The sequence below is a fragment of the Genypterus blacodes genome, unplaced genomic scaffold, assembly GCF_046128005.1.
Source record: "Genypterus blacodes isolate CSIRO-AG114 ecotype Tasmania unplaced genomic scaffold, CSIRO-AGI_Gbla_v1 ptg000036l_1, whole genome shotgun sequence".
Classification (NCBI taxonomy): Eukaryota; Metazoa; Chordata; class Actinopteri; order Ophidiiformes; family Ophidiidae; genus Genypterus; species Genypterus blacodes.
Genome location: NW_027466849.1, coordinates 4,680,797 through 4,695,185, shown reverse-complemented (window position 1 = coordinate 4,695,185; position 14,389 = coordinate 4,680,797). Strand labels below are relative to the sequence as shown.

The 14,389-nt window shown below is 45.1% G+C and overlaps 1 protein-coding gene across 1 annotated transcript; it reads right to left on the bottom strand.

The window, feature by feature from the left end:
* Positions 1–11,941: 11,941 nt before the first annotated feature.
* Positions 11,942–13,868, bottom strand: LOC142996019 (SCAN domain-containing protein 3-like). Its single transcript, XM_076146885.1, has 3 exons — positions 13,147–13,868; positions 12,162–12,928; positions 11,942–11,946 (listed from the first exon to the last, which is right to left on the bottom strand). The coding sequence occupies exons 1-3, from the start codon at positions 13,866–13,868 to the stop codon at positions 11,942–11,944; spliced, it is 1,494 nt and encodes a 497-aa protein (XP_076003000.1).
* Positions 13,869–14,389: the final 521 nt, after the last annotated feature.

Below are 14,389 nucleotides of genomic sequence, written 5' to 3'. Positions count from 1 at the left end.
CTTTGGACTCAATAAGCCGGACCAGGATGCCTTGCTCAGTCTCCCATCTGAAGTATGCAACAGCTCCATAGCTCTGGTCGCTTCCATCGGAGAACGTTATCCCCCAGGGTACTCCAATCCTCTTGCCTGGTGTGAGGCTCCTGTGGAAGGTGATTTGGTTGAGGCGTGCGTATTCCTCAAACAGGTGGATGGCTTCTTCTCTTAATCTTTCGGAGAGAGGTTTGTCCCATGTGTCTCGTGTGAGAGTTTTACCTCCAGCTTCTTGAAATGCTTTTCTGACTAGAATGGCTCCCTTCTGTTTGGCAGGTGTCGCAAGGCCTATTGGGTCATACAAGCTAGCCACTTGGCTAAGCAGTTGTCTTCTAGTCAGTGGGTTTGGAGATTTTTCTCTCACCTCTTCTCCAAGGAGATTTTGGCTCATTCTCATCTTCTTTTTTCTCTTTGAGAAGTTGATCGAGGTCATGAGGTACAGTTTGTCTGATTCGACCAGGTACCCGACTCCAAGGGCTTTGTTGTCTCCTTCTCTCATTTGGTTGGGGAGAGTGAAGACTTGATCTGACGATGCTGGATGTTCTGATGCATATGTCTGCCTCCCACTTTGGCCTGACCGGACCCACGGCTTGAAAAAAGAATCCACCTGCCTTCAGGATTTCTTCGACTGTCTTGGTGGTTTTGTCTAGCTTCTCCAGGTCATTATGGGATGTCATGATGTCATCCACATAGGAATCCTCTTCAAGGATCCTACGCTCCTCCTCCAGGTGAGTGAACATGGGCAGCTTTGCTGTCTCTCTCATGGCCAGTTGGGTAATGCACCCAGCTGGTCGATCGCCAATGTTGACTCTGGTGATGGCGTACTCCTCAATTTCTCCATCCTCACTGTCCCTCCAGAAAAATCTGTGGAGGTGCAACTCCAGGTCTTCAAGCCACACAGAATTGTACATCTTTTTGATGTCGCCTAGTGCAGCATGAACTCCTCTTCTGAATCTTAGTAGCACTGCTCGGATGGGATTGAGGACATCAGGCCCTTTCAGGAGAAGGTCATTCATGCTGAGCCCTTTAAACTTCTGGCTGCTGTTCCATACAAGCCGCACAGGTGTTGTGACAGAGTGTGGGTTTGGCGCCACCAAGTGGCTGACATACCATACTGGGCCTCTCCAGTCAGCAATGGTCTCTTTGGTGAGTCTCTTTGCTGCTTTTCTTTCCACCATCTCATGGACTTGAGTTGTGTATGCCACACGCCACTCTGGTTCTTTCTTGAGCTGCCTCTCTGTCCTCAGAAAAGTGGCCTCCACTGCGTTTCTGTTGTTGGGCAGGGAACTTGGATCTTCAATCCAGGGGTATTTTGTGTCATAGTGAGACTCCTGACTGTGAGCATCTGCTTTCACATAGGTGAGCCCTTGCCTGATAATCTCCAGCTCTCTCTCCTCGCTCAGAGTCATGTCTTTTCCTTCAGGTTCGCAGTTACCACACCGGCATCCTCCACACATGGGTTCGCAGGCTGCTCCAATGCTGTCCCATCTCCACCAGTCTAAGAACTCTCTCCCAGCAACGGTGCTCTTGGTTTCAGCTCTGGATTCTTGAATCTCTGCAATTTCCTGATACTTCACTGCTGTGGTTCTCATCGATCGTGCAAAGTGAGTCTCAGAATTGTACAGGGCCATGTCCACTACTTCACAGAGGTCTGGATGTGCTCCGCCAACTGTCTTTCCTAAAGGGCTGTCCCAAAGGACAAGATCTCCTACTACCTTTTCTCTTTGCGGAGCGAGTCTTCCTTCACGATGGCTGATGAGAAGCTCAACATGCTCTCCCCTGTGAAGGTCTTCCAGGTTGGTGTCAGGGAAGAACTTCTTGAGTTGTTGTGCTTTGATTACTCTGTAAACTTTAGCAATTTCATCCAAGCCATAGCAGATCAGCTCATGAGCTCTCTCCGTGCCTCTAGGTGTCTTGACTCTCACCTTGAGTAAGTATCTTTTGGTCTTTACCTTCATGGCCATGCCTCCAACTCCATGGACAATAAGCGTGATCTTCTCACTTCGTAGTTTCAGTCTTCTGGCAGCTCTGTGAGTGATGTAGTTGGTGTCTGATGCTAAGTCAATGAGGGTTCCAATTCTATGTCCTGCATTGGTAGTTTCTTCCAGAAGCATCAGAATAACTGGTAACTCACATGTGTTTGAGTCCATCACTCCAGGTGGGTTCCTTCCAGTGCAGCGTGATTTTGCAGCCATGTTGTGAAAGCTCTCCTGAATCTTTTTACCATGTCCGGGGTGAGCTCAGATATCAACTCCTCTTGCTCCTCTGTGAATGTTTGCTTTCTGGTGCTGGGCTTTCCCACTTTCTCAGATTCTTTCCCTTTGAAGCCTCCTTTCAGACAAAGGAGGAAATGGTGGTCCGAGGAGCCTTCTCTCTTGCAATCTTTGTTCCTGCAAAGGTAAGTATCTGTACATTCATCATCTTCTGCATGACATCTTCTGCATGCTCCCAGCTTTTCAACAGCATTTAGCTTCTCACCAGGCTTTAGTTCTTTGAACCGCTTGCAAAAGAAGATCCTCTCACGGTGCCTTTCATCTCCACAGACTTTGTGGAGGCATACTTATTCTCCAGGTAAGTAGGCTTCTTTTCCGATTTTTCGCTCACACCCAGTTGGTCTAGTTTCTCTAGAATGTCCTCCTGAGTTTTCAAGTATGTAAGAAGGATGTCAAAGTGATTGTCAGGTGTGACATTGTTCCTTGGATTGACCATGAATGCGAGCCAGTCTCTCTTCATATTGTCTGGCAGTTTGCTCTCTATGAATCTGATCATCAGGGGATTATTGATTGCTCCAGTGCTTTCAAGTTCAGTAAGATCATTCAGGTTTCTCTACAGCTTGAATCAGGTCAATTACCTTCCTCGGTTGGGTTGACTTTAGAGGGGATCTTCTCCAGGTCCTCAATTATTTCCAAGGCAATTCTTGGCTTGTTTCCATACCTGTTTTCAAGCACTCTAAGTACATCTTCAGCACTGTTGTATGTTGACAGTCGCAGGTCTCTGCAAATCCTCTCGTCCACACTGTCAAGAAGTTGGAACTTCTGCACTTCCACTGAGCCGGTCGGCTCTGCCTGCCTTTGCAGGTTCCCCCAGTCCCTCTTCCATCTGTGGAAGTTCCTCTTGAACCCTAGGTAGACTGGTTGGCTTTATTCTCACCACTGCTTGTGGAACCACCGGTTGTGGTACCACCGGTTGTGGTACGGCCACAGGTTGAGGCACTCCTCTTCTTCGTTCCTCTTCTGCAATTCTTTGTGCGGTGAGGAATTCTGCCCTTCTGGCCTCGAGGTTGTTGCCGAGTTCTCTCAGTTTCTCTACTCTGCCTTTCAGGCGTGTCGTCTGATCATGTGGGATCCATTTTTCCCAGTCTTTCAGGCTTGACATTGCCTCATGGATAAACCTCTTCACTATTTGTATACCTGCACAGAGTCCACAGTCACCCCATTGATGGTCACAGGTGTGGGGGGTGACTTCTTCTTGCGGAGGTCCACCACCAGCTCCTTGGTTTTGTCAGTGTTGAGCTGCAGGTGATTCAGCTCACACCACTCGACGAAGGAGTCCTCGACACCCCTGTACTCCTTATCCTTCCCCTCGGTGATGCAGCCTACTATTGCAGAGTCATCTGAGAACTTCTGCAGGTGGCAGTACTCCGGGCAGAATTGGAAGTCGGATGTGTACAGGGTGAACAGGAATGGTGATAGGACCGTACCCTGAGGGGCCCCAGTGTTGCACACCACAGTGTCAGACACGCATCCCTGCAGTCTGACAAACTGCGGCCGACCAGTAAGATAGTCCACTTCTTCCTTGTCCAAGATATGGGCTTTTAAAGGAATTGGATTTCGGTCAAAATTACTCCAAACTTGAACCAAAGAATCCTGAGAATCCTGGTGCCATGGGGATGTTGTGTGTGAATTTGGGGGCTTTTTGTGTGTGTGAATGGCCAAGATATGGCCCGTCCAAAAAAAAGTGAAATTGGTTAAGGGTACCTCCTCTGAAAAAATGACCAAAATTTAGATTTTCTTCAAACTCATGCCAATGAATCCCCGTTACCCCCCGGAGGCTGTTTTTGGATTTTTTAAGCTCTCTAGCTTCTTCCTTGTCCAAGATTTTGGCTTTTAAAGGAATTGGAATTCGGTCAAAATTGTCAAAATTACTCCAAATTTGCCAAAAAAAATCCTGGTGCCATGGGGATGTTGTGTGTGAATTTGGGGCTTTTTGTGTGTTTCCTAGGCCAAGATATGGCCCGTCCAAAAAAAAGTCAAATTGGTTAAGGGTCCCCCCTTACCTCCTCTGAAAAAATGAACAAAATTTAGATTTTCTTCAAACTCATACCAATGAAACCTCGTGCCCCCCTGAGGCTGTGTGTGGATTTTTTTGAGCTCTCTAGCTTCTTCCATGTACAAGATTTTGGCTTTTAAAGGAATTGGAATTCGGTCAAAATTGTCAAAATTACTCCAAACTTGCAAAAAAAAATCCTGGTGCCATGGGGATGTTGTGTGTGAATTTGGGGCTTGTTGTGTGTTTCCTAGGCCAAGATATGGCCCGTCCAAAAAAAAGTCAAATTGGTTAAGGGTCCCCCCTTACCTCCTCTGAAAAAATGAACAAAATTTAGATTTTCTTCAAACTCATACCAATGAAACCTCGTGCCCCCCTGAGGCTGTGTGTGGATTTTTTTGAGCTCTCTAGCTTCTTCCATGTACAAGATTTTGGCTTTTAAAGGAATTGGAATTCGGTCAAAATTGTCAAAATTACTCCAAACTTGCAAAAAAAAATCCTGGTGCCATGGGGATGTTGTGTGTGAATTTGGGGCTTGTTGTGTGTTTCCTAGGCCAAGATATGGCCCGTCCAAAAAAACGTCAAATTGGATAAGGGTCCCCCCTTACCTCCTCTGAAAAAATGAACAAAATTTAGATTTTCTTCAAACTCATACCAATGAAACCTCGTGCCCCCCGGAGGCTGTGTGTGGATTTTTTTGAGCTCTCTAGCTTCTTCCATGTACAAGATTTTGGCTTTTAAAGGAATTGGAATTCGGTCAAAATTGTCAAAATTACTCCAAACTTGCAACAAAAAATCCTGGTGCCATGGGGATGTTGAGTGTGAATTTGGGGCTTTTTATGTGTTTCCTAGGCCAAAATATGGCCCATACAGAAAAAGTGAAATTGGATAAGGGTCCCCCCTTACCTCCTCTGAAAAAATGACCAAAATTTTAATTTTCTTCAAACTCATACCAATGAATCCTCATGCCCCCCAGATGCTGTGTATGGATTCTTTGAGCTCTCTAGCATCTTCCTTGTCCAAGATATGGGCATTTACAGGAATTGGAATTTGGTCAAAATTGTCAACATTACTCCAACCTTGCACCAAAGAATCCTGGTGCCATGGGGATGTTGTGTGTGAATTTTGGGCTTTTTGTGTGTTTCCTAGGCCAAAATATGGCCCGAGCAGAAAACGTCAAATTGGATAAGGGTCTCCCCTTACCTCCTCTGAAAAAAATGACCAAAATTTAAATTTTCTACAAACTCATGCCAATGAATCCTTGTGCCCACGAGAGGCTGTGTGTGGATTTTTAAGCTGTTTAGCTTCCTCCTTGTCCAAGATATGGGCTTTTAAATGATTTGGAATTCGGTCAAAATTGTCAAAATTACTTCAGACGGTTGCTGTCTTAAATGTGCGTTATATAAGTGTACAGTCCTCTAAATACCTTTGATACGATACAGCGTAGAGATGAAAGTTGCTTTGACCGCTGACCAAGTCCTCCCCCTTGTGGTGATAAACTAAGTTGCATATAAGACGTAATTCATGTGTTAGTAAGAAATATTTAAAGAAATCCATTCAAAAGGAATTTTTGAATGGATTTTTGTAGTTCATAAAAAAAAATAATAATAAATAAGATTCCATACCGATATTGTTCATGTGACACTAAATTGATGCAGGTTTTATTTATTTATAATCAAACTTCTATCAGTTGGTCCCAAAGTATTGTGTATACTATTATCAATAGTTTAAAGATGAATTAATGATGGATTGTCATTTCACATCCTTGTTGAACAACTGTTGCGATTTATGGGATTTCTTTAATGAATTCTTTATTTGTATTACAACCATAGGGAGCGAGCTGAGGGATGCAAACCAAAGAAGGGGGAGGGACCATCTACATATTTACATTCACACGGCGGATTGTAGAAAAGCAATGAAGCTCTGGTAACTCTTCCTGAACCTGCTGTGGAGGAGGCGCCACGCCGTACTTTAATCTCTCCATCTTCCTGTTTCTTTGTTATGCATCAGGTCTTTACCTTCATATGAGGTGAGTATGTGTGACTGGTGAGTATGTGTGACTGTTTGTCTACGTGTGTGTGAGTGTGTGTTGTTTTAAATGTTTCCACATCAGATTGCTGGATGTTTGCTGCATTTATCAAGCTTTGGTATTTCCAAGTGAATTCATCGCTCGATCCTAAGTGGAGCTGAAGTCCAATCTCCATGGTAACGCTTCGTGTTTAGGTCTGTGTGTGTGGGACGTCAATCTGATGTAATAAACATTAGAGTTTTGTATGAGTCACTGTGTTCCGACCGGGTCCATTATCATGACGTCATCTTCTAACAAAACACTGGGCAGCATGTGGGGATGCCTGAAGAGGAAGAAGGAGATGAGGTAAAATGAAGGAACATTATGTTGAACTAAATTGCCTATCTTTTATCCTTGTGTTTCTCTGTTATCAGGATGCTTCACAGAGCGCCTAGCACCAAGCCACGCCCACAAGGAAGAGGGAGGACTGGGAGCACTTTTGTTCCTTTAGAAAATAATTCATTCGTTCAATAAATTAGTTAAATGCAACTTTATATGTTATCTTGTTATGTTGTATGGGCTTATTCAGCTATGGTAGGCATGGTGTGACCCATGTCCTGTTTTCTTGTTTTCTTTTTGTCTTTGTTTACTGTAACTGACCTCAAAATGAGCCAGAAACAGGGACTTAGCAGCTGGTCCTCCATATAAAAACTATATAGACCACAGGCCATGTATTATGTTTTGTGCCCTTCAGTGAAGGTATTTTGTTTAGATTAAGGCAATAGATGCCTCCCTATATTACCACAGATTAACTGTTCCTGTTGCCATATCTCTTTAAATGAAACTGCAGAACACAAATATATATAAAAAAGAATGGGGAGAAGATCAAATCAAATTCAATGTATTGCCTAAAGACTAAAAGAAAAGAAAAAATGGGATTAATTTTACCGGGATTTTTGCAAAGTTAGTGTGAAGGTTGGGACTTGAACTCACAACCCCTTGTGATCACCAACCATCAGCTCTACTCTCTGAGCTAAGGAGAAATGAGTTTCTTTGATCCTTCCTTTCGTTCCTTCTTTGGTCCTTATGCTAGTTTCCTACAGGTGGCAACTTTCAACTTGATATGTGAATGGCATCAACAAAGAAAACCAAAGTGCACAAGTAGTCTGTAGCTCAATGAGTTAAGCTTCAGCCTCATGACCACCAGGTTATGAGTTCAAACCATGTCTCTGCTCACAGTTTCTTTTCAAAATGCTGCTCCAAATCAAAGAGAGAGAAGCCCACAGAGTGCATGCGTTGGTATACACATCTGTGGTGCGCATGATTAGTGCAATACTGTTGACTATCATGGTGATGTTTCCGGTGCCCCGGTTCAATTCTGACTGAAGCAGGTTGTTCTCAGAGCAGTGTAGTAAAAGTATTATGATACTGAACACCACAAACAGCAGGACTCTTGTCATGATTTTAAATTAAAATGTACCCCCTCTAGCACACGTGCGCCCCCTCCTGAACGCACACACACTTGGAGGGGGTACAGGTGCCTGGGCATTGACTCGATGCAAACTGTCAACTGCTCCAGGTGGAGAGTTGCTGCAACTCCCGTGAGGCAGTTACATCACGTGAAGGGACTGACTCTTGAAGCGTGGATTGGAGTTGAACGGGCACTGCAATGTGATGTGCCGATTCCCAAGGCACGCCGCGTCCTCAATGGACTGAGCCACTGCCACGCCCAAGATGAAGTGAGGCCAGAGTGAGACTGATCAGTGAGATCAATCAAGTGGATACAAAGACATAGCTGCTCTTACCTTGGCAAAGGAAAGAGCTAAAGCTAGAGCTCTAGAATTTCAAACACATCATCTAGATGGCATCAGGATAAATTGATGCAAGTTTGGGGAAATGTTAGCCTCCTAAGACCTTGTGTCCTCATATGTGGACATTATACTTAATCCACCCTACACCTTATACACCATTGGGTTTAACTTGAACCTGTTGTCCTCATGTCTAAACATTTTCGACAGTCATTAGTAGTCTAAAGATCACTTTGGGTCCATAAATCCAAAACAGCAAGGATAAATTATAAATGCATGCAAAATAAATCCAGTGGAGCTCTCAGGAGGTTAATTTTTTACTCAAATTCTCACAAAATGTCAGTGTAACCATGGACCATATTGGTAATTTCTGTGAAAAGCCCATGACTTGGCAAAGAAAACTTGGCCTCAGTGAGGTGTGTTGCCATGTTTAAAACCGCCCTCTGGGACCTAGTTACTTGTCTCTGGAAAAACTGTTAGTAAAAATACAAAATTGATGAACTGATTGATGTGTGATGGCGGATAGTGATTAAACCTTTAACCAGTTATTAAAACACAATGACAAAGTCATGTAACGAATCAGAATCAGAATCAGAATTGCTTTATTTGCCAATTAAGTATACACCTAACAGGAATTTGCTGTGGTTCTAGTTGCGAACGTATAACATGTAGAAAAGACAACAAAAAACAAAATATAAAACAACATAAAACAACATGTACAAACAGCAGCTCGGCGAATACTTAAATTAAAAACACACTGAATTAATTAAGTCAACTAAATGAATGCTGATGAATAGAGTGTTAAAAAACGTGCAGGGGATTATTGTAATAAATTAACTTAAGAATACTGCTAAATAAAGTGAATGTGCAGGGGTTTATTATGAGTCAGTGGAAGACCCAGGCCTTGTTGATAAGGCCCACTGCAGAGGGGAAGACACTCGATTTGTGGCGTGAGGTTTTGGTCCTGATGGACCTCAGCCTCCTGCCAGAGGGGAGGGTTAAAAACAGTTTGCGTCCAGGGTGGGAGGGGTCGGCCAGAATCTTGCCTGCCCGCTTCAGGGTCCAGGAGGCGTACAGGTCCTGGAGGGACGGCACGTTGCAGCCGATCACCTTCTCCGCACAGCGTTTGATACGCTGCAGCCGGCCCTTGTCCTTGGCAGTGGCTGCAGCGAACCAGACGGTGATGGAGGAGGTGAGGATGGACTCAATGATGGCAGAGTAGAAGTGTACCATCAATGTCTTTGGCAGGCTGAACTTCTTCAGCTGCCGCAGGAAGAACATCCTTTGCTGGGCTTTTTTGCTGAGGGAGCTGATGTTGAGCTCCCACTTGAGGTCCTGGGAGATGATGGCTCCCAGGAAACGAAAGGACTCCACAGTGGAGCTCAAGATTGTTCTGCCCGCACCAATTCACCAGACGGTCAATCTCCTGCCTGTAGGTGGACTCGTCCCCATCAGAGATGAGTCCAATGAGGGTGGTGTCGTCCGCAAACTTCAGGAGCTGGACTGATTGATGACTGGAGGTGCAGTTGTTTGTATACAAGGAGAAGAGTAGAGGGGAAAGAACGTAGCCTTGAGGGGAACCGGTGCTGATGGAGCGTGAAGCAGAGACGTGTTTCCCCAGCTTCACGCGCTGCTTCCTGTCAGTCAGGAAGTCTCTGATCCACCTGCAGGTGGAGTCGGGCACGTGGAGCTGGGAGAGCTTGTCTTGCAACAGTGAGGGGATGATGGTGTTAAAGGCAGAGCTGAAGTCAACAAACAGGATCCTGGCGTAGGTTAAAAGGGTAGGGTAAAAGCCCCTATCTTGGTCAATTTAAGAGCTAGAACTCTACATTGTTCAAACGCAGCATCTACAGGACACGAGGATCATTCAATTACATTTTTGGTCAAATTTCCCACATGGACCAAATCGTTCGATTGTGTGAAAAGCCCATATCTTGGACAAGGAAAGAGCTAGAGCAGGGGTGTCAAACCCAGTGAACAGTCCTCAAAGTCTTTGTGTCACTTCCCTCCCCAACAGCAAACGAGCAGACTGTCCCAGTAACTCAGCTCAGCTGTGCTCTGGTGGCCTGCAGACACACAGCTGGTCCTTGTATGCAGGAGAATCTAAAGAGTCTCAGAAGAGTCTACTGCCTACAAGGACCTGCAGCAGCAGTTGTGCCAGACTTTCACGAAGTCATGAATCGGAAGCATGAGCGTCTGGTACAACTGGACAGACTCTGCGGAGTCTAGTGGCTACAAGGGCCTGCTGTGCACTACTACAGTCCAGCTGCTCGACTCAGAATAAATACAAATTATTTACATTGTAGTTTCCGAAAAACACATCCTCAACTTGTACTCCTTGTGATCAGCAACTTGTTTCTCTTTATCTGTTTTCTGAAGAGCTGCTGAGAATGCAGTATTCCATTTAACCACAAGAGGGCGACATATACATATTCAACTTCAAAGTTGACGTAGTTTAAAATTGATATCATAATAGCTTTATATACATTAAAGAATCAATATTTACAATATTGATTATTATTGTTATTATTATTATTATTATTATTATTATTATTTCTTATCCACACATTATTCAACGCTATTGAAATCTGAATAGAGCATAGGTCGGCAATAGGCGACCTATGTTTTTGCTCGTGAGCAAAAACATCTGGCCCGCGAGGTTGTTTGAACTAGATTAGATAATGAAAATGAAAAAACATGAAATCGGACTGCCAGTCTGATGGAGCGGGAGATCGGCAAACGGATCGGTGCGGCGTCGGCAGTGAAGCGGACTCCACTACGTTCCCACCCTCACCTATGGTCACGAACTGTGGGTAGTGACCGAAAGAACGAGATCGCGGGTACAAGCGGCCAAAATGATTTTCCTCCGTAGGGTGGCTGGGCTCTCCCTTAGAGATAGGGTGAGAAGCTCAGTCATCCGGGAGGAGCTCAGAGTTGAGCCGCTGCTCCTTTGCATTGAGAGGAGCCAGTTGAGGTGGCTCGGGCATCTGATCAGGATGCCTCCCAAACGCCTCGCTGGTGAGGTGTTCAGGGCACGTCCCACCGGAAGGAGGCCTCGAGGAAGACCCAGGACACGCTGGGGAGACTATGTCTCCCAGCTGGCCTGCGAACGCCTTGGGATCCCCCGGGAAGAGCTGGACGAAGTGGCCGGGGAGAGGGAGGTCTGGGTCTCCCTGCTAAGGCTGCTGCCACCGCGACCCGACCCCGGATAAGCGAATGAAGACGAGGCGAGACTGCCACTCTCAAAAATGCTCTTTATTTACAAACTTCATTTTCCAAAACAGAAAAATTTCCTCAGTCTAACAATAATGCTTATTTGTTTCTTTTGGATACAAGGGTGAATAAGCACATCAGCGAGGTGCAGCGTGAACGCTCAACATGCAAAAAAAAAATTAAGTCAGTGGACAGTGCCCTGGTGCAGACAGACTGTGAAAAGTAAAACACGAGTTTCAAACATAGCGTAGCCTACTCAAGTTATTACACCAAAAATGTAAACTGATAACAATACAATAGGGAGGCAGTAGTCGAGTGGGTAGAGCTTCCGCTTAAGAACCGGAGGGTTGCCGGTTCGAGTCCCTGCTGAGGTGCCCCTGAGCAAGGCACCGAACCCTCAATTGCTCCCCCCTCTGCGAAGGGTGATAATGTAATGTAAGTCGCTTTGGATGAAAGCGTCCGCCAAATGATCGTAATGTAATGTAATACACTTGCCCTGTCAAATCGGAACAAATCAGTGCAAAAAAGAGGCTCGACCATGGGCTGGAGTGCTCGAAGCTCCTGTTACGACAGAGCAGAAGTGTTACATTTACTGTATGCTTCGTAAGAATTAGGCCTAGCCTACGAGACATTCATTAAAAATTCAGTTCAGATTAGACACTGGTATAGATTACTTACCTAGTGTGAAAAGTGGCATCTCCCGCTTGTCACTATTTTCTGGATATCTGGTGAAATAGACGTCACTTTAATCCTCAGGCAGTTATCCAGATTTTTGTGAGTCAGTCTATTCCTCTCGTGCGTTTTTATTGCATTCATGGCTGAAAATGAGGACTCACACACGTAGGTGGAAGGGAACATTGTCAGAATGTAGTGTGCGACTTTCTTGAGGTTGCTGTATTCCTCGGAGCATAGTCGGCCAACCCAAAAGGCACACAGAGACTCCGCACTTCTCAGCGGATCTCGCACAACTGAGGTGGTTCGGAAATCAATCATTTCAATTTCCAGCGCAGCCTGATCTAAAGAGGGGATCGTTGCTTTTGCCAGGGAGGAGAAGTTGTCGGCTATTTTTACTGCAGGGTCACGTATAAAGTCAATGATGTCTTTGGGGATGGAGTAGTCATCAAACCGAGAGTTGAAGTTGGCTCGTAGCTTCTTGATGAAGTCAACCATCAGCTCCGTCACCTCTCCCGCTGTCCTCTTTAAGGTGCTGAAATGTAGGAGCCTGCCGGTGGATATGTCTGCCTCAAACATCTCAAGCATCCTCGTGAATGACTCCAGTTTTTCAACCATGTCCACGATTGTTTTGTCTCTCCCCTGTGGCTGAAGGTTCAGCTGGTTTAGGTGGCCAAATATGTCAGATAAAAACGCTACATTGGACATGAACTTTTCATCTTCCAGCAGGATAAGGTGGTCAGCTGCTGCTATGCTCTTGCTCATTCCAAGGAACGCCTTGATCTCATTCAATAGCACGCAGAAGCGATCCAGCGCTTTCCCCTTGCTTAACCAGCGCACATCATTATGAAGTAGCAAGTCATCGTCGGTGGCATCTTCTGACTCTGCCACAAGTTGTCGGAAAAGCCTATGCTGGGTGCTTGATGTACCTCTGACAAAATTAATGACTTTCATGACTTTGTCCATGATATCCCTTAGTTCGCCACTCAGTCTGGCACAAAGGACACTTTGGTGGATGAGGCAGTGCAGCCCATGGATTTGGGGGGCGATTTTTTTCAGCCTAGTCACCAGACCTCTGTGCTTTCCCACCATAGCAGGATTAGGATTAGGTTAACCCTCTCAAATGATAATGAATGCAACTGAAGCAACTCTTCCAGTTTCTCAAATACAACATCTCCAGTGGTGTGCCCTTCTAATGGAATTAGAGACAGCAGCTCTTCCTTGAAATCCTTCCCATCATAATATCTAACATAAACGCACAACTGTGCTACATCTGTTTTGTCAGTGCTCTCGTCTATGGCTAAGGAGAAGTAGTTTGCGCGACTGACACCGTCGATAATTGCACCCTGCACTGCGTCGGACAGCACTTCTGTGCGGCGGGCAGCGGTCCTCGCAGAGAGGGACATCTGTTTCACTGACCCGATCACACCATCCATCGACTTGCCGGTATCAAGTTCCTCCAAAACTTTCACCATCATCTCCTTAAAGACCTCTGCATCAACAAACGGCTTGTTGTGCTTTGCGAGTACCCACGACGCTTTCAGCGATGCACTCGTTACCTTCTGTTGGGATGTGAGGCCTCGCACCAGGATCCTGCTGCTGTATGCATAACTTCCTTTCAGTGCTTCGATTTTGCGCTGTCGTGCCTCTGTCTTCGGAGGGAATGCAACCTTGAAATTAGCATGCTTCGTTTCGTGGTGCCGTCTAATATAATACTCTTTGCATACAGAGACACCCTCGTTACATATCAGGCATGTGGGCTTTGCATTTATAAAGCTGGGGAGGATGAAAGCATATTTCTCTGTCCATTCTTCATGAAATATCTTATTTTCGTTGTCAGTTTTGCTCTTCAGATTTTTTGATACAGCCATTTTTTGACACTTATCCACTTTGACTTTTTTTTGGATGGGCCATATCTTGGCCTAGGAAACACACAAAAAGCCCCAAATTCAATCACAACATCCCCATGGCACCAGGATTCTTTGGTGCAAGTTTGGAGTCATTTTGACAATTTTGTCCAAATTCCAATTCCTTTAAAAGCCCATATCTTGGACAAGGAGGAAGCTAAAGAGCTCAAAAAATCCACACACACACTCTGGGGGGCACGATGATTCATTGGTATGAGTTTAAAGAAAATTAAAATTTTGGTCATTTTTTTCAGAGGAGGTAAGGGGGGACTTATCCACTTTGACTTTTTTTTGGATGGGCCATATCTTGGCCTAGGAAACACACAAAAAGCCCCAAATTCACACACAACATCCCCATGGCACCAAGATTGTTTGGTGCAAGTTTGGTGTCATTTTGACAATTTTGACCGAAATCCAATTCCTTTAAAAGCCCATATCTTGGACAAGGAAGAAGCTAAAGAGCTCAAAAAATCCACACACACACT